Source organism: Odocoileus virginianus, chromosome 24 (genome assembly GCF_023699985.2).
Source record: "Odocoileus virginianus isolate 20LAN1187 ecotype Illinois chromosome 24, Ovbor_1.2, whole genome shotgun sequence".
Lineage (NCBI taxonomy): Eukaryota > Metazoa > Chordata > Mammalia > Artiodactyla > Cervidae > Odocoileus > Odocoileus virginianus.
In genome coordinates this window covers 17,750,331-17,774,020 of record NC_069697.1, presented here as the reverse complement: position 1 = coordinate 17,774,020, position 23,690 = coordinate 17,750,331, and the positions used below count along the sequence as shown (strand labels likewise).

Sequence of the window (23,690 nt, the reverse complement as noted above, 5' to 3'; positions counted from 1 at the left end):
ATACATCACTTTTATAATACTTAACTAGCATCCACTGGCTTTTAGGAAAAGAAAAGGATCTAAAGGCTGCTTTGACAAATTGGCTATTTCTCCCTTGTGGTTTCTGCTTCTTGCCCATTTACAATATGAATTCTAAATGGTGATAATCATCATACAGACATAGATCTGTGTTTATTGCCTGAATATTGTGTCACAAAGAGTTTTCCAGATTGGTGTTTAGATTTCCTAATCATTATGTTTAAGTTTTGAAGAATCTTAATGGTTAATTGTCTAATTTTAATTGTGGCAAGAAAACCTTTTTCTCCCTCTGGGTGTAACTCTCCCTGTTTTTCTAAAGTAGATCAACTATTAGAAAATTCTGAATGTGATCCAGGCCTCTCACTTTTTAATTTTTAAATGCTATTATATGTCATTATATATGAGGGCATCACATTCAAATATTGAATTTAATGTCTTCATTTATTTAACAAGTATATATTATGTGCCTTCTATATTGATAGGCTGGCTTAAGTATTAAACAGTGTATACTGCATGTGACAGTTTATTGGAAACTAAAAATGTGTTATAGTGTCAGTGTTACTACTAATTATTAATTTAACAATTAAGTAGGTATGGCTTCCCAAGCAGCACTAGTGGTGGAGAACCCACCTGCCAATGCAGGAGACTTAAGTGATGGGGGTTCCATCCCTGGGTGGGCAGGATCCCCTGGTAGAGGGCAATCCCATACTGGCAACCCACTCCAATATTCTTGCCTGGAGAATCTGTGGACAGAGGAGCCTGGTGGGCTACAGTCCATGGGGTCGAAAAAGTCAGGCATGTTAATTTTACCTTGAAGGAGAGGTTAGGAGAAAGGTGAAGGAAATAGGCCAGGTTTCATTAGGAAAGATGATGCTCAGAGACTTATTTGAAACATGTGCAAAGACAAAGGAGTTAGGGAGTCTGAGAGCAATACCGAAACAAACAGATGAGAGAAGGGATGTTGATTGGGTACATGATACTACGCTGAGGCCTTCGGCATCCCCGTTTCTTCTTTTGAAGACCTCTGCCCAGGGGAGATGCCCACAGGCTGAATGCTGCCTAGTGTCTTACCACCATCTTCAAAGACCCCCTTCCTTCTCATCCCCTTCCTGGTTCCTTCCTTTTACTTTTTGCTAGTGCTGAGGAAGGAAATTTCCCACACGGCTCAGTGATAAAGAATCTGCCTGCCAATGCAGGAGTCATAGGAGATGTGGCTTCCATCCCTGTGTCTGGGATCCCCCAGAGGAAGAAATGACAACCCACTCCAGTATTCTTGCCTGGAAAATTCCTTGGCCAGAGGAGCCTGGTGGGCTACAGTCCACGAGATCGCAAAGAAGTCGGGAGACGACTTCGCGACTGAGCACAGAAGAAAGGAAATTAAACACATTCTGACCTTCTCAAAAGGTGATAAAAATCTCTCATTAGTTTTATAAGATGATTTAAAATCATTTGTATTAAGAAATTATCACAAAGAAATAAAAAGCCAAGAGCTTTTGAAATCTGCATGTTTTCTCCCTGAGTACTATAATAACCTGAAGTTTTGGTTATCATGTGTATTCTTGTTTGTTTAAATACTCTGCTAGGAGAGTTTGAAGATTCTAAGTGCATTGATCGTCCACAATTTAGATTGACTCTTAACCATTTTTATTCTAGTGAATAGTTAAGCGATTTATTAGCCTCTGTAAGAACTATAAAAAGAACAGTAGTTGGGGTTCCTTCAGAAAGCTTTAGTTGTATTTAAGAAGAAAAGATAAGGTTTCTTTCAAGAAGCCTTCCAAAGATACAAGTAGATAGTGGTGGTTTTTTTTTTTTTTTAACATGGTATCAACCCTTTAATAAAGCTACCTCTTTATTGTCCTTTGCTCAGATGTATCCACCCCTCTGTGTTCAACCCCGTCATCCACTCTGCCCCATCCCACCTCAGTCCGGGTGTGTCCCTTTCTCTGAAGCCTTTCTCTGATCCACTTCCGCATTAACACTTGACACTTTATGTGCTCACCAAACCATTCCTCATGCTCTCTACAACAGCCACTTGTGTTTGCTTGTTGTTTAATCACTGAGTCATGTCTGACTCTGCAGCTCCATAAACTGCAGCACAGCAGGCTTCCCTGTCCTTCACCAACTCCCAGAGTTTGCTCAAAGCCATATCCATTAAATCAGTGATGCCATCCAACCATCCCATCCACTGCTGCCCCCTTCTTCTCTTGCCCTGTTTTTCCCAGCATCAGGGTCTTTTCCAGTGAGTCAGCTCTTTGCAGTGGCCAAAGTATTGGAGCTTCAGTTTCAGCATCAGTCCTTCCAGTGAATATTCAGGGTTGATTTCCTTTAGCATTGACTGGCTTATCCCCCTTGCAGTCCAAGGGACTCTCAAGCGTCGCCTTCTGTACCACAGTTCAAAAGCATCAATTCTTCGGCTCTCACCCTTCTTCATGGTCCAACTCTCACATCCATACATGACTACTGGAAAAACCATACTTTTGACTAGACGGACCTTTGTCAGCAAAGTGATATCTCTGTCTCTCAAACACTGTCTGGGTTGGTCATAGCTTTTCTTCTAAGGAGCAAGCGTCTTTTAACTTCATGGTTGCAGTCACTCTCTGCCGTGGTTTTGGAGCCCAGGAAAGTAAAGCCTGTCACTGTTTCCATTGTTTGCCCATCTATTTGCCATGAAGTGATGGGACTGGATGCCAAGATCTTCATTTTTTGAATGTTGAATTTTAAGCCAGCTTTCTCACTCTCCTCTTTCACCTTCATCAAGAGGCTCTTTAGTTCCTCTTCGCTTTCTGCCATTAAAGTGATATCATCTGCATATCTGAGATTGTTGATATTTCTCCTGGCAGTCTTGATTCCAGCTTGTTTACTTGTCTTTCTCCCTCATTTAAGCTGTAAACTTCTTGGAGAAATTACCCTGGATGTAGGGCTTTACTCAGGCACCAGTTTAGTTCAGTCGCTCAGTTGTGTCTGACTCTTTGAGACCCCATGAACCACAGCACGCCAGGCCTCCCTGTCCATCACCAACTCTTGGAGTTTACGCAAACTAACGTCCATTGAGTCAGTGATGCCGTCCAACCATCTCATCCTCTGTCATCCCCTTCTCCTCCCGCCTTCAATCTTTCCCAGCATCAGGGTATTTTCAAATGAGTCAGTTCTTCACAACAGGTGACCAGAGTATTGGACTTTCAGCTTCAGCATCAATCCTCCCAATGAATATTCAGGACTGATTTCCTTTAGGATGGACTGGTTGAATCTCCTTGCAGTCCAAGGGCCTCTCAAGAGCCTTCTCCAACATCACAACTCAAAATCATCAATTCTTCAGTGCTCATCTTTCTTTATAGTTCAACTCTCATGTTCATACATGACTGCTGGAAAAACCATAGCTTTGACTAGGCAGACCTTTGTTGGCAGAGTAATGTCTCTGCTTTTTAATATGCTGTCTAGGTTGGTCATAACTTTTTTCCCAAGGAGCAAGCGTCTCTTAATTTCATGGCTGCAGTTATCATCTATAGTGATTTTGGAGCTCAGAAAAATAAAGTCAGCCACTGTTTCCCCATCTTTTTGCCATGAAGTGATGGGACCAGGTGCCATGATCTTAGTTTTCTGAATGTTTTGAGTTTTAAGCCAACTTTTTCATTCTCCTCTTTCATCAAGAGGCTCTTTTATTTCTTCTTCACTTTCTGCCATAAGGGTAGTATCATCTGAGGTTATTGATATTTCTCCTGGCAATCTTGATTCCAGCCTGTGCTCCATCCAGCGCACATTTCTCGTGATGTACTCTACATGTAAATTAAAGAAGCAAGGTGACAGTATACAGCCTTGACGTACTCCTTTTCCAATTTGGAAGCAGTCTGTTGTTCCATGTCCAGTTCTAATTGTTGCTTCCTGAACTGCATGCAGATTTCTCAAGAGGTAGGTCAGATGGTCTGGTATTCCCACCTCTTTAAGAATTTTCCACAGTGTGTTGTGATCCACACAGTCAAAGGCTTTGGCATAGTCAATAAAGCAGAAATAGATGTTTTTCTGGAACTCTCTTGCTTTTTCGATGATCCAACAGATGTTGACAATTTGATCTCTTGTTCCTCTGCCTTTTTAAAATACAGCTTGAACATCTGGAAGTCCGTGGTTCACATACTATTGAAGCCTGGCTTGGAGAATTGTGAATAATAAAGAATAGTAAAGAATACTTTACTAGCATGTGAGATGAGTGCAGTTGTGCAGTAGTTTGAGCATTCTTTGGCATTGCTTTTCTTTGGGATCAATCCCGGTTTGATCCTCCAGTCTGCATTGGAGACAGCTTCTTTACCATCTGAGTCGCCAGGGAAGCCCTTGCTCGGGGACTTTAGGAACTTGTTTGGGACTAATAGGAACTGCAGAGAAAACAGATTCAGGAAGATAAGGATAATATTGGTGAGTGAGTTTGATTTGCTGCAAGACATTCAAATGGTGAAGCAGTTGAAAACATTGGCCTGGGGCTTGGTCAAAAACTGTGATATAGATTATGATGTGGTATTTGCTGTTCTGAGAGGCCTGTGAAGATATCCCTGGGTGAGAAACTCATTTAAGATATGGTAAAAATGTAAAAAGCCAGGAAATACGTGGGCTGAGAATTGCCTAGAGACCTGGGAGAACTAAGTAAGCCAGATAATGGAGAGGAGGGAAGAATACTGTCAAATGTCACAAAAATATATAGGAGAATGAGGACTGAGAAGAAGCCCAAGATTGCTAATCACCACAAGCAGCCAACTCAGGAGTGAGGATGGCTCCAGTTTGCTCATCATGGTGAGTGATGATCCAGGAAGAAGAACTGAAGATCGACCTTATTCAGAGGCAGTAAAGAAGGGACTTACCAGCTGGCACTTACGGTAAAGAAAGTGAAAGTCACTCAGCCCTGTCCAACTCTCTGTGGCCCCATGGACTGTAGCCTGCCAGTCTTCTCTTCCTCTGTCCATGGAATGCTCCAGGCCAGAATACTGGACTGGGTAGCCGTTTCCTTCTCCAGGGCATCTTCCCAACCTGCAGATTGAACTCAGGTCGCCCACATTGCAGGTGGATTCTTTAACAGCTGAGCCACCAGGGTAAAGAACCCACTTGCCAGTGCAGGAGATGCAAGAGGCGTGGGTTCAATCCTGGGTCTGGAAGATCCCCAGGGGTAGGAAATGGCAACCCGCTCTATGCAGTATTCTTGCCTGTAGACTCCCATGGACAGAGGAGCCTGGCAGGCTACATACACTGCATGGGGCCACAGAGAGTCGGACATGGCTGAGCAGAGCGACTAAGCACAAAAGGAAAGGCGGAAGAGGAGATCTTGTTTGGCTAACGAAATCCAGGAGAGGCTCGTTTTGGGAAGAGGAGGAGAGAACAGTCTTGTGGGGTAGAGTGTATCTGAATATGGAAGTTGGAGGAGCGAGTATAAAGTGGTGGTTGGGGCTCGCAGTGGCAGTTCAGGAAATGAGGTCTGGGAGTAGACTTGAGTAGCCTGGAGAGGCAGGAGCAGGAGTGAGTATAGGAGCCCCGAATAGAAAAAGGAACAGGCTCGGACGTTGGAGATGTGTCAGTGGATCATATGTGACTGAGAAAAACAAGCTTCTAATGGAACCAAGAACTCAGTTTTTAAAATTTCAACCACCATTGCTCAGCCAGTCGGCATGTCTTTGCAGAGCTCGCTAAGGACCTAGATGGCTGTAGCATGAGAATCAAAGCGAAGGGGACGGAAGAGCGAAGCCCCAGTCACTGACCACTGGGAAGTTAGCTCTCTTAGGAAGGCAAGTGTGAGCAGAAAGGGTCTTGATCGCCTTTGAGCCTGGAGGTCAGCATGTCTACAGAGATCCCATTGTGTATAAGAGAAATAAAGAGAAGTTGTACCAGAGGGAAAATCTTGAATATAGAACAGCTCCCAGTGAGCTTGACTTGTAATGTGCAGCTCTACCCTGGAATAGCAGTCCCAGAGTACAAGCCGGAGTCTTGGAAGGTCAGGAATGTGTGAATCCAGAGCTTAAAGGATCATCCGTGTGATGTGATGGGGTGGTCATGATTCAACACATCCACTGATGTCCTTATTCTTTGCATTTTGGTGAGTGAAGTATAAATCAGCTTCTTGCCTCACATCGTCATAAAATATCTTCTATTTTAGCCAGATGCTTTGATCGCATTGCAGAAGTGAGTATTGATATACCGGACCATTCTTTAGTATCCATGGCTGGAAAATGCAAAAGACTGGCAGCTACTATCACAACGGTTTAAAGAAAAAAAGGAGAGAAAGGAGTGGAAAAGGGTCTTCTGCCCTTTGTTCTGTGTGCCATTGTTTAAATATTGCAATAGTCCTTGAAATCTAGAAATTTTAATTAAGAAAACAGACAGCTCATGTTAAATTTACAGATAAGAGTTATGCTTCCTTAAATATTGCCAACTTTATTTTTGTGAGTTTGTTCTGTGACATAATGAGCATCCTGCCTCCTTAAGCAGTTAAGTGTAGGTTCTTGTGAACTGACAGGAGAGAAGCTCTTAAGAACTGAGTAGGCTGGGAGAGCAGCTGGTGTGACATTCAAGTGTTCATGTTGCCTTCGAGCTCCTGAACAGAAGGGGAAAAACACTGTTTTAATTTAGAAATCGCTTTCTTGACTGTAGCTGAAATGCTCCAAGCCAGGGAAGCTAGAAAATGATAGAACATTTCGTTCTCATATTTAACTGTAGATATAATATGTTCTTATATTTGTTGGTAAGCAGCGCTGGATTATATAAAATTACTTCTGAGCTTTTCAAAGGCTCAGAGGGGTGGGGGCAGGTAGGAGAACGTAGATCTCTGAATTGTAGTTAGTTCTCTGTTAAATTTGTTAAAGTTTTATATTTTTAGTTGTTTAAAATCATTGTACGTAAATTCAGAATAAAGCAGTATGTCTTCATGTTTCTTTGGAGGAAATTATTTGCAGTATTTGTGTAATACATCAGTATATTTAGTATTAAAAATCAGAGCGGGATGGGGAATACATGTATATCCATGGCTGATTCATGTCAATGTATGACAAAAACCACTACAATATTGTAAAGTAATTGGCCTCCAACTAATTTTAAAAAAAAATGCCAAAAAAATAAATAAATAAAAATCAGAGTAACAGCTATTTTTAAAGTATGGTCTACTTTTAAATATTCATGCAGATTAAGAATAGCATGATAAAGAACTGTGAGTAATTTGTTTATATTGTTGTCGGGAAATTTGGGGTTAAGATGGTAATCCAGCAGTTTGTTCCTTAATCCAGTTTCAGGGAATATTTAGTATCTTTAACAGTGGTTGTCCAAACCAGTAGCGTCACCGTCGCCAGAGAAGTTTTTCGAAACGTAAATTCTTCTTATGTCCTATACCTCGATCTGCTGAACTGGAATCTGATCCACTGAACCGCCAGTGGTCTGTGGATTAAGGAGCCCCTCGGGTGATTCCGATGCAGGCTGAGGTTTGAGAAGCACTCACCTGTGGTCAGGACAACCTTTCCAGAGACACAGGCATCATCGGTGTTTGGGGCAAGATGATTCCAACTGATTTGACCTAAAGCAAAAATATCTATAGTGAACCTGAAGATCCCTGTGTTGGGGATCATTCACATTACAGTTTTATCATATATTCTGCTTAATTAAGGACTTTGATGTCATAAACAAATCAACGGTGCTGGCAATGACAGATATCAAAAGAGTAATTGTCTTACAGCCCCAGGACGGCGGTAAAGCCCCAGTTTAAGGGGAAGTGTTCTGCTTTGGGCTGACAAAGTCATTTCTTCATAAACTAAAGACTAAGAGGAATGGGAGCTGTATTGGGAACTAGGATAAGGAAACTGGGTGTTTTTTCCACACTTTTACTAAGCCAGAGTGCTATAGTGTGGGTTCATCATTTTAACTGAACAGTGAAATTGTGAGCTGTGCAAGGAAAAAAATGAATCTTGTAAATGCACATGCAAATAAATTTTTGCTGTTACCTACAAACCGATCTCACGCTCGCTAACTGAAAATAGATGGAAACAACTATGGTCAGGATTGCAGTGCCGCCCAGTCTCTCTCCACTGATTCCCTTGACAGTTAATTCAAGAAGAGGAGCAAGCACTGAAAAAAGAATTGGCCACCAGAGATGGCACCATGGTGGGAAGGGGAGTGAAACATCAGAGGTATGGAGGCAACATTTCAAGAGCGAAGTAGTGGTTAATAATAACAGAGGTTGCCACTAGGTCAGATAAAAGAGACTAAACGTATCCATTAGATTTAGAAAGGAGAAGTCAGTGACCCCCTTGAAGAGTTGTTTCAGTGCGGCATAGGAGCAGCAGCTAGATAGAAATGGGGTGAACTGTGAGCTGGAGATGAAACAGAAATGGCCGGTTTAAGAGGACGATAGCTAGATGTGGGATTGAGATCATCTTCCCCATGGACTTTTATGGGTAAGATTATTTCTTTATTATTTAGATCTAATCGCTAACTTTCTTACCATATTGATTTGGCATCATTTTAGCATGAGTAATCCTAAAAAATTATTTCTCAAATAAATGCATCATTTCTTCTAGACTTCGTGAAGTATTGAAACTCAGCATTATTACTTTGCGTAGAGTCTAGCACCTGGTTAAGAACCACTGCCTTGTAGCAGTCATTGTATAATTTACTTGCAAATCTGAACTTACTTTGTCTGAAAGAATTTAAAGGAAAGTTTGTGTATTTCCATACTAAACTGGTTTGAAAACTCTGAATCTTATAACTTTCTCTTAACAAACTAAACACCTAGCATATTATTCTAAGCATAAGTTTAGAAGGTTTTGTTTTGCTCTGCTGTTGAACTGGCATTGATTACTTTTCAAATAGATTTTTAGCTAAGGTTCAAAAAAGAATGTCTCTATTCAGTAAACATTGAGCACCTACTATATTCCTGAGAGTGCTGGGGGTTGAAAATAAATGGCACAGATCCTGCCTTGAGTTCACAGATCATTGGGGAAGACAGAGTGGTAAACAAATCATTGCAGCCGTGTGTTAAAAGCTGTACTAGAAGAACAAATTAGCGCCTCCACTATTCTAATCTACTTGCTTCCCACACAGAGATTTGCTAAAGTGGTCATGCTGAATTTATCACTGGCAGCATCTGTAACTTGCCCTTCCAAGTATTGTATTTAGTCTGTCTCTCAAAGACTCTGGTGGATAAGTAACTTGCTGAGAGGAGTAGGGCTAGTTTTTTTGTCAACACAGACGCAGCAATGATATTCATGAATTTTTTGAGGCTTATAAATCAGGCCTTGTAGACAGTGCTTATTTTCTGCTTGTCAGTTCTTATGAAACAAATCCTGTTCGGTGGATTTTATCTTGTATATGCGTATCATTCTTTACACACCTGAGGTAAATTACTTTTCTAAACAAACTTAATATTTTATGCAAGTATGTATGTTTTCTCTAAGCCCCTTAAAATGCGATTAAAGTCAGTTCAGAGTAATATTAAAAGTGAACAGTCCCTTGGTTCTTCACAGTGTTTAAATGGAATAATATGAGTATAACAAAATCCTGTAAAAGAAGCTTCCCGCCACTCATGGGCTCGTGATGTCTGTTCCTTCCTATGTATGAGACTAGATCAGCTGCTCTTTCCTCCATTGCAGTCATATATTAACAGTAGTTGCTAAACCTGTTCAGCAATTTACAGTAAATTTTTATTTCTTATTAAAATTGTTTTAAGTTTTTAAAAACTCCATTATAGGATATGAGTCAGGTATAATGTTTTTTTCTGCAGAAGGTGACTATATAAGGAACTTGAAGAGGGTAGTACCTCTTGTTTAAGATATGAAGATCAAAGATAAATAAGCTAGGGTTCTTGTCTTTAAATAAATGTTCAGTATGCGGAAAGGATGCTTAGTCACTCACTCATTCGTGTCCGACACTTTGCCACCCCATGGTCTGTAGCCTGCCAGGCTCCTCTGTCCATGGCTTTTTTCAGGCAAGAGTACTGGAGTGGATTGCCATTTCCTCTTAAGTTGAATCATAGGTACACAGTCTGCTTCCCTTAGGGAACATGTAAGGTGGGGAGTTTCAGATTGCTCACCTTGGCTGAGCATTACTGCTAGTATCTTGATGGGGTGGGGCAGGAAGGGGCTGGGTGAGGCTGGATTTCTGAGTTTATGAAATAGTGCTCACAGTCAATAAAATGCCAATAGGAGCCACAGTGAGAAACAGCTATAAAGATAGTATCCCTCTTCTCATAGCTACTTGTCTACAAAGGATTTGAATCAATATTTATGTTTTTAAAAAAATACGAAAATGGAGATAACTTGAGTCTTCTTTTTTGAAAGGGCTGCAGTCAGAAACTTTTGTCAATCAAATGGTGTGTACCAGCTTAGGGAGCAGTACCCATCTGAGGTACACTGCCAGTTATTTTCTCCGTAGTAGGCGCCGTAGAACTTATATGTTGTTATGATTTATCCCATGTTTTAAATTTTTATCTTTTTACCCTTTTAATGGTTTTTGTGAGCATTTAATGCTTGCTTTCTTTTCTTCTTTTTGGCAGTAGATGATGATGAGTATTTGGTTTCACTGCTATAAAATGGACCATGGGTTTGATCTTCAACATCCCTTTCAGTTGTTAAATTCTGATTCTTTGTTATGTAATCTTTTTAGCAGAATACTGGCTTTCTAAATTTTGTTCATTATTGGTATATTGATTTAGAAACTTACAAGTTTTATCATTAAGTGAATGAAAATAAGCTGTCTTTATCTTTAGAGGCCCCCTGCCAAACCCCAGATCCATAATTTGTATTCCTATAGGAGTCATGGACTAAGAACCTTTATACTTTTTTTTTTTTTTACTTTCATGTTTACTGAGACATGTGATAGATCTAGTAAATAGAAATTTGACCTAACACTTAAACTACTTTGGTATATGAATGAAAATTTGAAGACACTGAATTATTTCAGTGTAGATACCTTAAGAGAAATGTTGGAATTTTCTTGAGAAAGAATATATGAAATCAGAAGTAACTTAATGTACTGAATTAATTACAGAATCTGTAAGCATTAAAAAATTAAAGACTAAAATTTAGGACTGTAACTTTTTCTGTTAGTTTTGGAATTTCATACTGAGTTGGGAGTGATTTTGGAAAAAATCAAAATTACTTGGGAATCTTTGGTTGACTTGAAGGACACATTAAGAGATTAATAAAAGTTTAAATGAAAAGATTGGTTTCTAACAAATTTTGATTTATAACCAGTTTGCATAAACCTAAAGTTGAAATTAATCAAATGTCTTTCCTAAGCTGATGACCACAATTAGCAGATCTTCAAATTAGATGTTATGTTTCATACACTGTATACAAAAAGGAGTAAGTTTTCTTATCTGGGTTATGTTGTCTTTGACCTAATCTTGTCTAAAAGGAATCTTGATTTTTAAAAGCTAAGCAGTTTAGGATCATGGGAATGGAGTGCTGAATAGAAATTGTGTACATGTTTAAAGCATACTTACTGCATCAGGACTGATGGTGTTATCTTTTAAAACATGGACAGACTTTCAAGACTAGTGTGTGTATGTGCTTAGTCACTCAGCCATGTCCAACTCTTTGTGACCGCATGGACTGTATAGCCTGCCAGGCTTCTCTGTCCACGGGGATTCTCCAGGCAAGAACACTGGAGTGGGTTGCCATGCCCTCCTCCAGGGGATCTTCCTAACGTAGAGATCAAACCCAGGTCTCCCGAATTGCAGACGGATTCTCTACCGAGTGAGCCAGTAGGGAAGGACTCGAGTCATCACCAAAACAGCGTGGGCTGTCTTCAAGTATTGAACTCTCCTCCATACATTCTTTCAGTATAGCTTTATCAACTCCAAGGGTAGAGAGTCTGATTGACCAAGGGACCCTTTATTGGTCAGAGTTCTCCATCTCCAGAGAAAAGATTTCATCTGTATAGTGATTTATCATCAACCTATGTAGTAATTTATCAGGAGGAATTTGCTCAGGCCGTTACAGTGACTGAGAAGTCCCACAATCTGCCATCTACAAAGTAAAGACTCGGGGAAGCTTGTGGTTTCATTCAGTTTGAAAGCCTGAGAGCCAAGGAAGTCGATGGGAAATTCCCAGTCTGACAGCCAAAGACTGGACAGTCAGGCAGGGAGTGGGGTGCGAGTTACCATTTTATGTTTCGTTTCGGTGCTCACTGGCTTGGGTGATGCCCCCCTGCATCTCAGAGTGGTCTGCTTGACGTAGGCTACTCATTCACATGCTGATCTCGTCCAGAAACACCCTTGTAGGCATACCCATAAATAATGTTTGGCCAAATATCTGAGCACCATGGGATCCAGTCAAGTTGACATGAAATTAATAACTGTTACAGATCCGTTCCAATTTGGGACAACTTGTTACTAGTAAGTTCTGCCTCAGCCAAAATCTACCTCTCTGTAACTTTCTTTCATTTCATACTAGTTGTGACCTCCACTACTCCACAGAATATATCTAGTCACTGTTCTGCACTCTAAATTTTCAAATGTTTTATGCTGTCGCTTATATGAGAAATCTACAATTCAACACAGATGCACACATCTATGAAACTGATAGACTCACAGACATAGCAAACAGGTTTGTGGTTGCCTACACACAAGTGGAAGAGTGGATCGGGAGAGAAGAGGATTCGGAGTCTGGGATTAGCAGATGTGAACTATTACACACAGGATGGATAAGCAACAAGGTCCTACTGTGTAGGACAGGGGACTTTATTCAGTATCCTGTGATAAAACAGAATAAATGAATTTGGTGAAAAAGAATATATATATATGTATATATATATGTATGTATAACTGATTCCCTTTGCTATATAGCAGGAATTAGCACAGCACTCTAAATCAATACTTCAGTGAAAGTTTTTTAAAAATTTCAAATGTTTGAAAATAGCCATCTTGAGATATTCCTCTCCTAGACTAAATTCTTTCCATATCGGTAATGGACTGGTTTTCTGACGTCTTCAGCATTCTCTTTATTATTTTTTACACTGTGCATCTCATGGTAATTCATACCTGACCAATGCAAAATCTAGTTGGCCTGTTGTCTATAGTACATAAAAGTTGGTGCCTCTCTTCTGTTCATTAGTCTTCTTGATGTATTCAGTCATCATATGCTTTATCTGTATAGCAGAGCTTCACCTATATTAGACTTATCATCAGAATTCTGTTTAAGTTTAGAAATCTTAACAATAAAATTTGTTTTTGTTGTTTAGTTGCTCCATCATGGTCAACTCTTTTGTGACTGTATGGACTAACCCACCAGGTTCCTCTGTCCATGGGGTTTCTCAGGCAAGAATACTGGAGTGGGTTACCATTTCCTTCTCCAAGGGGTCTTTCTGACCCAGGGGTAGAACTGCATCTTGTGCATTGGCAGGCAGATTCTTTACCACTCAGCCACCAGGGAAGCCCAACAATAAAAATAGCTAACATGCACTCACAATTTACTGTGTGCCAGGCTGAGTTCACACTGTTTTATGCACAGTCACACATTTAGGGGGGTATGTTAGGTTGTGTCTGTGTTGTATGAGCCTGTAACATTGTAAGTGTGTTTGTGCAAGGCAAGGTAGAAAGGCTCTGTTAACTCCCTCTGTTCGTTTTTAATACTCCTGTCAGGGCCACCTAAGACAGCTTGGGAATGGGAGGGGAAAGCACTTGCATCATGTTAATTAATTAACATCAAGCCAGTGCTTTGAGTAAACTGAACCTTTGTCTTTGAATGTATACTGTTGGGTTCCTTGTATGTCATGTTTGTACAGTTATGTTTTTGAAATTAAATATAAGAGATCATACCTTTGTACTAATTATAGTTAACTTCCCATTCCTACCTGTCTTTCCAGATTCTGTCATCTGATTTACTTGCTGAGTTACCTAGCTTCAAGTCATCTATAGATTGGAGAAATATAATTTCTGTGTTTTCACATCACTAATAGAAGTTTAGAACAGTCAGGAATTTGGAACCCAATAATGCATTAAATAACACCTTTCAGGTTGTTCCTCTTATGCTAATACACTTAGTTCTAGTAGCATATATTTTCTTGCCAGCAGGAATCTTTATTTTACTGTATAATATTAATAATCACTAGAGTTCAGTGTTTCATCCAACTCCATATTTCATCACCAAATTTATTTAACTGTCCAGCTATTTCTTTTAGTTTTTCTAATGTGTGATATTTTTGTTGTCCTCATCATTGTTGAGTCTAAATAATATCCATACAGCCATTCCATGATCCAGAATCAGGTGACCTTGTGAAAGAAAGCATTGATTTGTAACATTAACAAAACTGTCTCTTTATGAGCTTCACTCAGTCCTAAGACTTCATAGTCATCCTTTTGTTTTCTTCTGGGGTCCTGCCTGCCCATTCACAGTAAAGCGTATGTGTCAGTTGGAATCCATCTCATTCTTTTTGAAGACTGTGGCTATTTTTGCCCAACTCTAGTCTTAAACCATCTGTCTTTTTATGTAATAACTCAAAGATTACCAACAGTGCTTGGATCAGAGACATCATCTAGGGATTCTGGGAAAATTATGTATGGAGATAGGTGTTTTCTTTAAAACCCCCTCTTGTGGAGCCTCAGCTTCCAAGATTTCTTCTTAAAACTTTTCAAATGGAAGATCAGAATCTCTTCATGAACAATGAGAAGCAAAGCAAATACTACGTTGTTGTATCTCAGTCCTAAATGGTGTACCTCTCTCCTGATTGTCATGGTGTAGCTGACAAATAAAGAGCAAAGCTTTTCTGTTGTCCCTGGCATTTTTGTCAGTTTACTAGTTAGGTGACTAGAAGAGTGAATAGTAGGGAAGAGAGGAAAATAGAAGAGGTTATAGACAATCTAGAAATAGACAACAGATCTGTTTATCATTTGTGGGTTAATTAGTAGTTCAGATATATTGTCCACTTTTGGAAAGTGGTTATTTGCATTTGGTAGTTGTCTCTGGACTTCTCTTTCTTTAAACAGTAGGGGGACCAGAACATGGTGATCACGTACTTATCAAAGCCCTGCGGTTTGCAAAGTGATAGAAGAACCCCCAAAAGGAGTTTATTGGCAAATAATGAAAAGATCATGGTTAGGACACAGACTTTAGGTATTGACTGACCCAAGAGCCCAAATGATCCAGCACTGACACTCATATTTTCTCCTTCCCTTCCTTTTAAACGCATTTAAAACTCATTTAATGCATTTAAAGCTCATAAAACACATTTAAAGCTCAGTTTTAAGTTCAGTAAGAAGACACAAGTCTGTATTCCAGAGTCACAGCAGAAGCCTCCTTGCCACCTGTTGGCCTTTGTTGAGTCACGTGCACATGACCGAGCCCATCATCCTTATGGTCAGGGCGGTATCTGGGGATGGGGATGGAGGGGCAGAGATAGCAGATAACAAATAACCACTCTAATGTCTATTGAATTCTCATTTTATCATATAAATTGGTACATTTGGTGTTGTTTGACTGTTTAACCTACAAAAATTTCCATTTCAACCTGATAAACATGAAGACTTAAAGCAGAGGCAGAGATAGTATAAGAAACATGACTTTTGATTTGCAAATAGAGGTTTCAGATTCTAGCTCTGTTATGTATCCTTATTGTTGAGAAATTTAAGGGCCACCCAGTAAATAACACCCTTCTCTCCTGCTTGAATTCTGTCAAGAGAAAAGGCAAATGTTGGCACATAGGAATAAAAATACTAGTTTTATTAATGACAAGAGCTGAAATGAATGACTTAGGTTTTGTGTGATAACTGAGAGTCTACTATTGAATCCAGAACTAAACAGTTACTTACCTCCACCCCAGGCATTTTGAAGGATGATAGGATTTTTTACCTGGGGGGTCTTCCCCCAATAATTCAGACCAGATTGCGTGAGTCTTACAGACATCTTGTTTACAAAGAAGGCAAGCTGGTGAGTAACCTCCTTGTTCTTTGAAAATCAGTCAAGCAGTTCATTTCAGCTCGATGGTGATGAATGGGGTAGGAGACCAGAGCTTGTTGAAAATTTCTCTTTCTGGAAACCGGAGGAATGGTGACATACCTGCTTCCAACACGTAGACTAATGAATCTTAATTGTTTATTTCTTAAATAAATAATGATTTACTTTAGGATTGGTGTGATGTTCAGATGCCAAGAAATTTTAGGAAGGAAAACTCAGAGATCATAAAATAACCACCCTCTCCAGCTTTTGAAGTTGACTTATTATAATAATTGATGTGTGAGTATGAACCCACTTTGCCTAGGGGATGAGTAAAATTAGTAATAATTGGGCAAGCATAAGGATTTGTGAAGTGGAATTGTGAAGTGAAGTATTTGGGTGGAAGCAGGCAACGAAAGAAAATGTCTTACAGAATTCATAACTAGCACTTCCTTGTAAATTTAAACCAAGGCAAGCGGACTTTTCCCCCACCAGCCGTCCCCAACCAGCTGTCCCTCACCGTCCCCCGCCAGCCGTCCCCACCAACCATCCCTCACCAGCGGGTAAAAGTTCAAAGTTCTTGTCCGTTCTCCTGTCCTGCGGTTCTCACATTGTGCTCTCTGAACTAGTAGTGTTGATGTCACCTGAGAATTTGTTGGAAAAAGAAACTGTGGAGCCCACCCTAACCATGCTGAACTCTGGAAGTGGAGCTGGCAATCTGTAGTTTAACAAGTCCTCTAGCCAATTTTGATGGATATTGAACTGTGAGAAACACATTCCATGTTTGCAAACATCCCTGTAACAATTCCATAGCTGAAGATTAATTGCACTTGCAAGTAATCTTTTCGAGTCCTCATCATTAGTGAAAGTCAAAGTCACTCAGTCGTGTCCAACTCTTTGCGACCCCGTGGACTATAGAGTCCGTGAAATTCTCCAGGCCAAAACACTGGAGTGGGTAGCCTTTTCCTTTTCCAGGTATCTTCCCGACCCAGGGATCAAACCCAGGTTTCCTGCATTGCAGGCAGATTCTTTACCGGCTGAGCCACAAGGGAAGCCCAGTCACTAAGCATTTATTAAATATGGGCTTCCCTTGTACCTCAGTTGGTAAAGACTCGGTCTGCAGTGCAGGAGACCTGGGTTTGATTCCTGGGTCGGGAAGATCCCCTGGAGAAGGAAATGACTACCCACTCCAGTATCCTTGCCTGGAAAATCTCATGGACAGAGGAGCCTGGTGGGCTGCTGTCTATGGGGTCACAAAGAGTTGACATGACTGAGTGACTTAACGCTTACTTACTTAAATATGGGGCATTCTGGGGAGCAAAAGAAATTGAGTATGTAAAATTGACCTTAGTCTTGAATGCCCAACAGATATTAACATTAAGACTGTATTTTCATCCTATAGGTTTCGATAGAGTGGCACGATGGTTATTTAAAAGACTAAATATAGCCTCAAAATGTAGAAGGGATTGTATAGGAGATAATAGAATGAGAAAGAAGTAGAGGGTAGTAATTATAATCTATGTGGAGCACTTGAAGATGGGGGAGAAATGGGGACGTACAGAAGAGGCTTTTCAAAAGAACGATTAACTGAGCTCAGTTAACTCACTGAAGCTGAGGTGGACAGAATCAAAGATGATTTAAGAGCTGAAGCCCAGATGATTAAGATAATGATAGTTGGGAAGGAGCTTTCTAATTAGGGAATAAGATGAATCCATTGTCAGGGGTGTTAACTTCGTGGTCATAGTTTAAAAGGACATATATTGAGAAGGAAAAGTTGAGGGCTCATTTTTAGTTGGTTTAGAGTAAGAGGAGAACTTGAAAGTACATTTGTCCCTTGGTATTGGCAGGAGATTGGTTCTAGGCCAGAACGGCCCCCCAACTCCCCAATACCAAAATCTGCAGATGCTCGTGTGGGCCGTCTATCTATGGGTTCCACATTTGCCCATTCAACCAACCGGTATTGTGAAGAAAATTACAGTGATGCATTCAGTCATTCTTGAAATGCTTACTGAATGTCTACCATGGGTCCGGCACAGTTCTAGGTTCTCAGGATATAAAAATGGACCAACCCGTGCCCAGCCTTCAGAACTAATGTTGTGGGTGGAGGGAGACAACAAATAAGTAAATAAATGAAAAAGACAATTACAGGTAATACTAAGGGCCAGCAAAGAAAATAAAGTAACAGTGAAGAGTGACTAAGGGGTAGAGGATTTCTTTAGATAGTTAGTCAGTGAAGACCTGAGCAGGCAACATGTGACAGAAATCAGTTGAAAACTGTAAAACAGGTGAAAGATAGTATAAGGAAGCCAAGAGGTGCTGGCATCACAGTGGCCAAGGAGAACTGCAGAAAAGCATGTGAGAAGGTTCCTGGTGCATTTTGCCTTTTCAGGTACTCTTCTATATGAAAGGTTTGGAGAGAGAGGATTTGAAGGAACATGAGCTTAGAGCATCCTAGGTCATTCATGTCAGTCATTTGTTGGCTGTGTAGAAACTCCTTAATTTATCTGAGGCCCATTCTTCTCAGTAGAGTAAGGAGTAATAACACCTCATGGGATTAAATTGTGATGATTAAGTGAGAGAATGAATTTAAAGCACCTAATGTATTGCTTGCAACATGTGCTTAATGATAACTATTAATAATCTCAATCAGTCATGTGAAATACAGTTGTATTTAATAATGGTGAAATATCATGTCTCTTGATACACAGTTTTATTTAGGAGTTATACTTTGAACTTTGATCATGCACAACATTTTAAGGGGTGCGAGACTATTATTTTTGCAGTTAAATGATATATTTTGATTAGGTACCTAATGACACTTAAAGTATGCTTATATGCATAACACTCTCAGATGGATTTTACTCACTTTAAATATTTTCTTCTTACAGATATGTACCTCTCATGACTGATAGGAAGAAACTAGTCATGGGCCAAAGGTCAAGATACTTCCCTGGGAAATGCTGCTGATGCTCCTTTACAAAGTCATACAATGAATGTTTGGTTTAAGAAAGATTTTCCTATTTAAGAGATTTTCATCTTGGAAATAAATCAAGTGAAAATTACAGAGTCTTTTGGGAAACATTTTCCTCCTAATAAATTATACCTGTAATGGGCGACATGGCAAACAACTCGGTTGCATATGGTGGAGTAAAAAACTCTTTGAAGGAAGCTAATCACGATGGAGACTTTGGAATTACGCTCGCAGAGCTGCGGGCCCTCATGGAGCTCAGGTCCACTGACGCGTTACGGAAGATACAGGAAAGCTATGGAGACGTCTATGGAATCTGCGCCAGGTTAAAAACATCTCCCAATGAAGGTGAGCTGTATTACGTCCCTTCTCAGTGCTTTGTTCAGCAAGTGCTGTGACGGGCTCATGAAGAAGCATGCTTAAATTGTCCTAGCTGCTGTTTGATGATGCCATACTTTCATTAACATTTAAGATGGGTTGGCTATCAGATTGGTGTAAAGTAACTTTAGATCAAAAAATAGTATTGCACAGTAATTTAAGTTGGTGGGAGGAAGGATTTTGTACTGTCACACATGTTGCTGCTTGTTTATTAAAGAGCATGGTTGTCTTGCCACTTGAGCTTTTGGAGGGTGGAACCAGGCTTGGTAGTTCCCAGGAGATTCTGTGGAAATAAACCCTGCTCACTATCCTTCATTTTGCCAGGCAGCTTAAAATAGTTTTCACTGCCTGTAGCTGACTGAGTTGTTGTATTTTTTTTTAAAAAAAAAAAACCTAAAACTTAAGCAATTTGTTCAGAAGGTACCAGAGCAAATGGAATAGATTAGATGGCAATTTTTTATTTAGCAGACATTTCCTTTGATTAAAAATAGTTTTCAATCTTAGAATTATATTCAATTTCCGTGTTCAAAGAAGTCTTTGGTTTCATAATTCTTGATTTGTAGTAAATTTCTTTTTGAGAAGCAGAAGAATTCATTATAACTTCATTACATTATGATCTTTGAAGTGTTTTCAAAGGATGACCTTTTTTTATACACTGATCATGTTAAACATGAAATTAAGGTTAGGGAGTTTCAGGAAGGCATTTCTGCACACTGCAAAGGAAGCGGCAGGCAAATATATGAAGGTGAGTTGTTTGGTGGTTACAGTTTATTTTAGTAAGAATAGGTGATTAGTAATGTTAAAAGTTAAGGATATTAGTATATATCCTTTATATGTAGAAAGGAGTATCTGTCCAAAGCCAGTTCTAGAGAAATCATTTTTCCGGAAGCATCTTATGCCATGCCACTACTTGTGGTAAATTTTGGGGTAATAGCAAAAAGTTATTTCCAAAATTGTTAAAGAATTTTAAATCATACCAAAAGATTCTTTGAAACCTTTATACAATTCTATGTGAATTGCTCATTGTTTTAATGATGGGTAGTTAGTTACTTTAATTTTTCTGAGGAAGCTGATGTCAATATTCCCATTTCCTTAAAGGGCTTCCTCAGGTCACATGGAGTATGTTGTTTTTTCTGTAAAGTCTTCCAGATGGTCTGGATCTTTTCCTCAGATCAGAACCACTGGAAACATGGACTTCTCAGTTACACCTTAAATATGCTGTACCATTTTAAGAGCTGCCTCAAGGAATCAGGAACAGACACGTGGACTTGAATCGATATAATATGACAAAATTAGAGCTTGTTCATTATGCAAGTCTTACTTTAAAGTTTTAGCTACCTTCATATGACTTTAGAGATTTGTACATTACTTTTGCTATTCTCAGTTGGTAGATTCAGTAATTCAGCCACCTGTACTCAACTACATTTAGTCTAAAACCTAATCATTGGATGTTTTAGTATCACCAAATTGATCAAAAGCATTAACATTAAAAAAAAAACCTCAATATGACTGAAAGTGATACTGAACTTTACTTTGAAATCCACCTGTAACTGCGCTTCCCCCAATCACAGCTCTGTGTTTCCCTGCTATTAGTTAATCAGAGCTTTTGTCTTCTCATAACTAAAAATCCCTCCATGGTGTGTTCTTATTTTTAATGGACTTAGTTTCTGTTTAGTTTGCACTGCAATTTCTTTTCTTCTCTTATTTCAGGCAGTGCTCCTTACATTGATTTTGGTTTAATTAGTGAAGTTTCTTAAATTAACTGAAAAGTTACACCTAATACATTAGTTTCTAAATTTAGGGGAAGGGAATGATTATGTACCTCTTTTACGACGTGGTGGAAGTTGTGGATAATCTGTAGAAGTATTCAACACTCAAATTTGTGTATGTTTTATTGCTGTTTTGTGCTATTAAACAAGCGAATGCCATTTCCCCCTCATTTACTAGAAAACTTGCTCAGCTTTCTCCTAATATAGTGAATTTAATTTTTGTCAAAATCTGTACAAACTTTTGTCTTCTACTCTTTATATATAGCTTGTCATTGTGAAATATTCTTTCAAAGAATTTTGTAAGCATATTTGTATTTACACTCCTTATAAGAATAAATATAAACAACAGCAGCTTTCACAGGAATGTCATTTCCAAAGGAATAGTTATAGTTTAATTTAGAAATAATTCACTCAGAATGCTAATGAATATTTGTCACTGATCAACTAGGCAAATGATAACAAGTGACTCATCATTGGGGAGATTTTATGCCTGAGTAAAATGATCTAGACAATAAGGAGCCTTTTGTTAGTATGATCTGCTTATGATCATGGAAAGTGAGATAGAAACACACTTCTTCAGAGTACAGTAATTGTGTATAGGTAAAAATGTTTATTTGTCCCTTTAGTTCTTTCATTCATTAATTTCTTCATTGACACATACAGTCTTTCATCAAATCTAAGTAATTGTCATATATTTTATGTAATCCCTAAAAAAAGAATTAGTGTTGGGAGGTGTAAGTGTATAATTAAATTGCATTCCAATTTCAGAGATGTTAAAAAAGGTAAGAATATGTGTGTTTTAGAATTGATTTATTGTGTTCATTGGGTATCTTTTATCTGATTGTCACTTTTCTAGGCTCTGGGCATGTGCATGCATGCTAAGTCACTTCAGTCTTGTCAAACTCTTTGTGACACTGTGGACTGTAGCTGGCCAGGCTCCTCTGTGCATGGGATTCTCCAGGCAAGAATACTGGAGTAGCTTGCTGTTTCTTTCTCCAGAGGATCTTCCCAACTCAGGGATCGAACCAGTACAGTTCTTTACTACTGACACTACTTGGGAAGCCCTCTGGGCATACATCAATGAATAAAACAAAACTGCCTGGCTTAATTTTCCACTTGGGAGACAAATTCACAGGACAAATAAATGAGATGTGGGGGTGGGGGTGGGGAATGAGATGTGTGGTATGTTGGTGACTTATGCGTAAGAGAAAAATGGAGAAGAAAAATCAGAAACAGTAGGGATGTAGATCTTAGATTGTTCGAAAGTCTGGAGGAACAGTTAAAGATGTTGAGAACAACACAGTGCTTTTTGTGCCACACTGGTAGTTAGCACTAAGAAACATTAACCTATCCTCACAACGACCCTATCCAATTTACAGCCCAAGAACCCACAGCACAGAAGGGTTACACAGCTTTGCTGAAGTCTTACAGCCTTTAAGCCCAGAGGAAGGACTCAAACCTAGACATTCTAGCTACAGAGAACATGCTTTTAACTGCTATAGTGTACTGCCTGTTATAAAAGCTTATCTCATTCAGCGTGCAAAAGAGTTGAGATACTGAGAATGGAGTGTCTGTGTTCTCTCTTCACAATAGTATTTTTTTGATGACAAGAATTGCATAATGAAAAAAAAGGGGGGGGTTTATCAGTTAGTGTTTAAAATATGCCCTACTTAGGAAGTTGCATTTCTGTGCTTTCTCATTTGGCCTGCTAACTCACTGCTTGGTTTCTAGCAGACTAGTGCTTGACTCAGTTTGAACCTTACCGTTCATGTACTGATCAGTAGGAAGTGTTTGAAGCCAGATGTGATTTTCATATTAAAAATTTCCTCAGTTGAGTTCAGTTCAGTCGCTCAGTTGTGTACGACTCTGCCACCCCATGGACTAGTGGTTCTTATTGATCATCGTCACTCTTACAAGAATTAGAACTATAAATTTCAAGGTAAACTGGAATTGTGACTTATTCATATTTTTAGTTTAATCTGTTACCAAGCACCTAGCTTACAGTCCCCAGACTCCAAGAAAGAACTTTTATGCCAAAACAACCTTATAACAAAATAACCTAATGACAGTTGTATTGTCATTACAGTTTTGCTCTTCTGTTTCCTTACATTACTGTTTCCTTACATTAACTTTCTCATTTCCTATTCTAAACCTTCTCTCATGATCTTTTTATTTTTGCACTAGCTTTTGGTATCTTTTCCATTTTAGTGTGTTCCTTGTGTTATCTTTATAGTATATTTTTTTATTGGATGGTAGAATAGACTCTAGTAGTAAGATTTACAGAATGCAGATCTCAGCCCTTGGTATCATTTCTTATTCATAGCACTGTATTAAGCAAAGGATAAAAATGAATTCATAAAAATTAGGTACTGAATGGTATTCTGTAAGAGGCATGGCTTTGTGAATTTATAAAGGGTAGGAAAGCAAGAAGAGACACCAAGCTTTCTCGTGGTAGTTGCTAAAATTAGAAGAGAACAAAGAGGGTGGGGGAGGAAATAAGGAAAGGAAACAGTGGTAGAGAGAAACAGAAGTAGCGTTCGGTAGGAAGCAGGATAGCCAGCAGCAGTTGTCCCTGGCTGACTGATGTCTCCATAATGTTTCAGATGGCAGTTTCTGTGTGCAGGTGCTGGTAATGAGCCTGTTGGTCACCTTGTGCTTGGGCCATGTCTT

The 23,690-nt window shown here is 39.3% G+C and overlaps 1 protein-coding gene across 4 annotated transcripts in view; it reads left to right on the top strand.

Moving 5' to 3' along the window:
• ATP2B1 (ATPase plasma membrane Ca2+ transporting 1) overlaps positions 1–23,690 on the top strand; it is a 122,117-nt gene that overhangs the window by 40,612 nt on the left and 57,815 nt on the right. For all 4 annotated transcript variants that reach the window (XM_070454314.1, XM_070454313.1, XM_020882462.2 and 1 more), the window contains exon 2: positions 18,794–19,221. In XM_070454314.1, coding sequence (XP_070310415.1) covers positions 19,014–19,221 — 208 coding nt within the window. In that variant the 5' untranslated portion in view covers positions 18,794–19,013. The remainder of the gene's footprint in view (positions 1–18,793; positions 19,222–23,690) is intronic.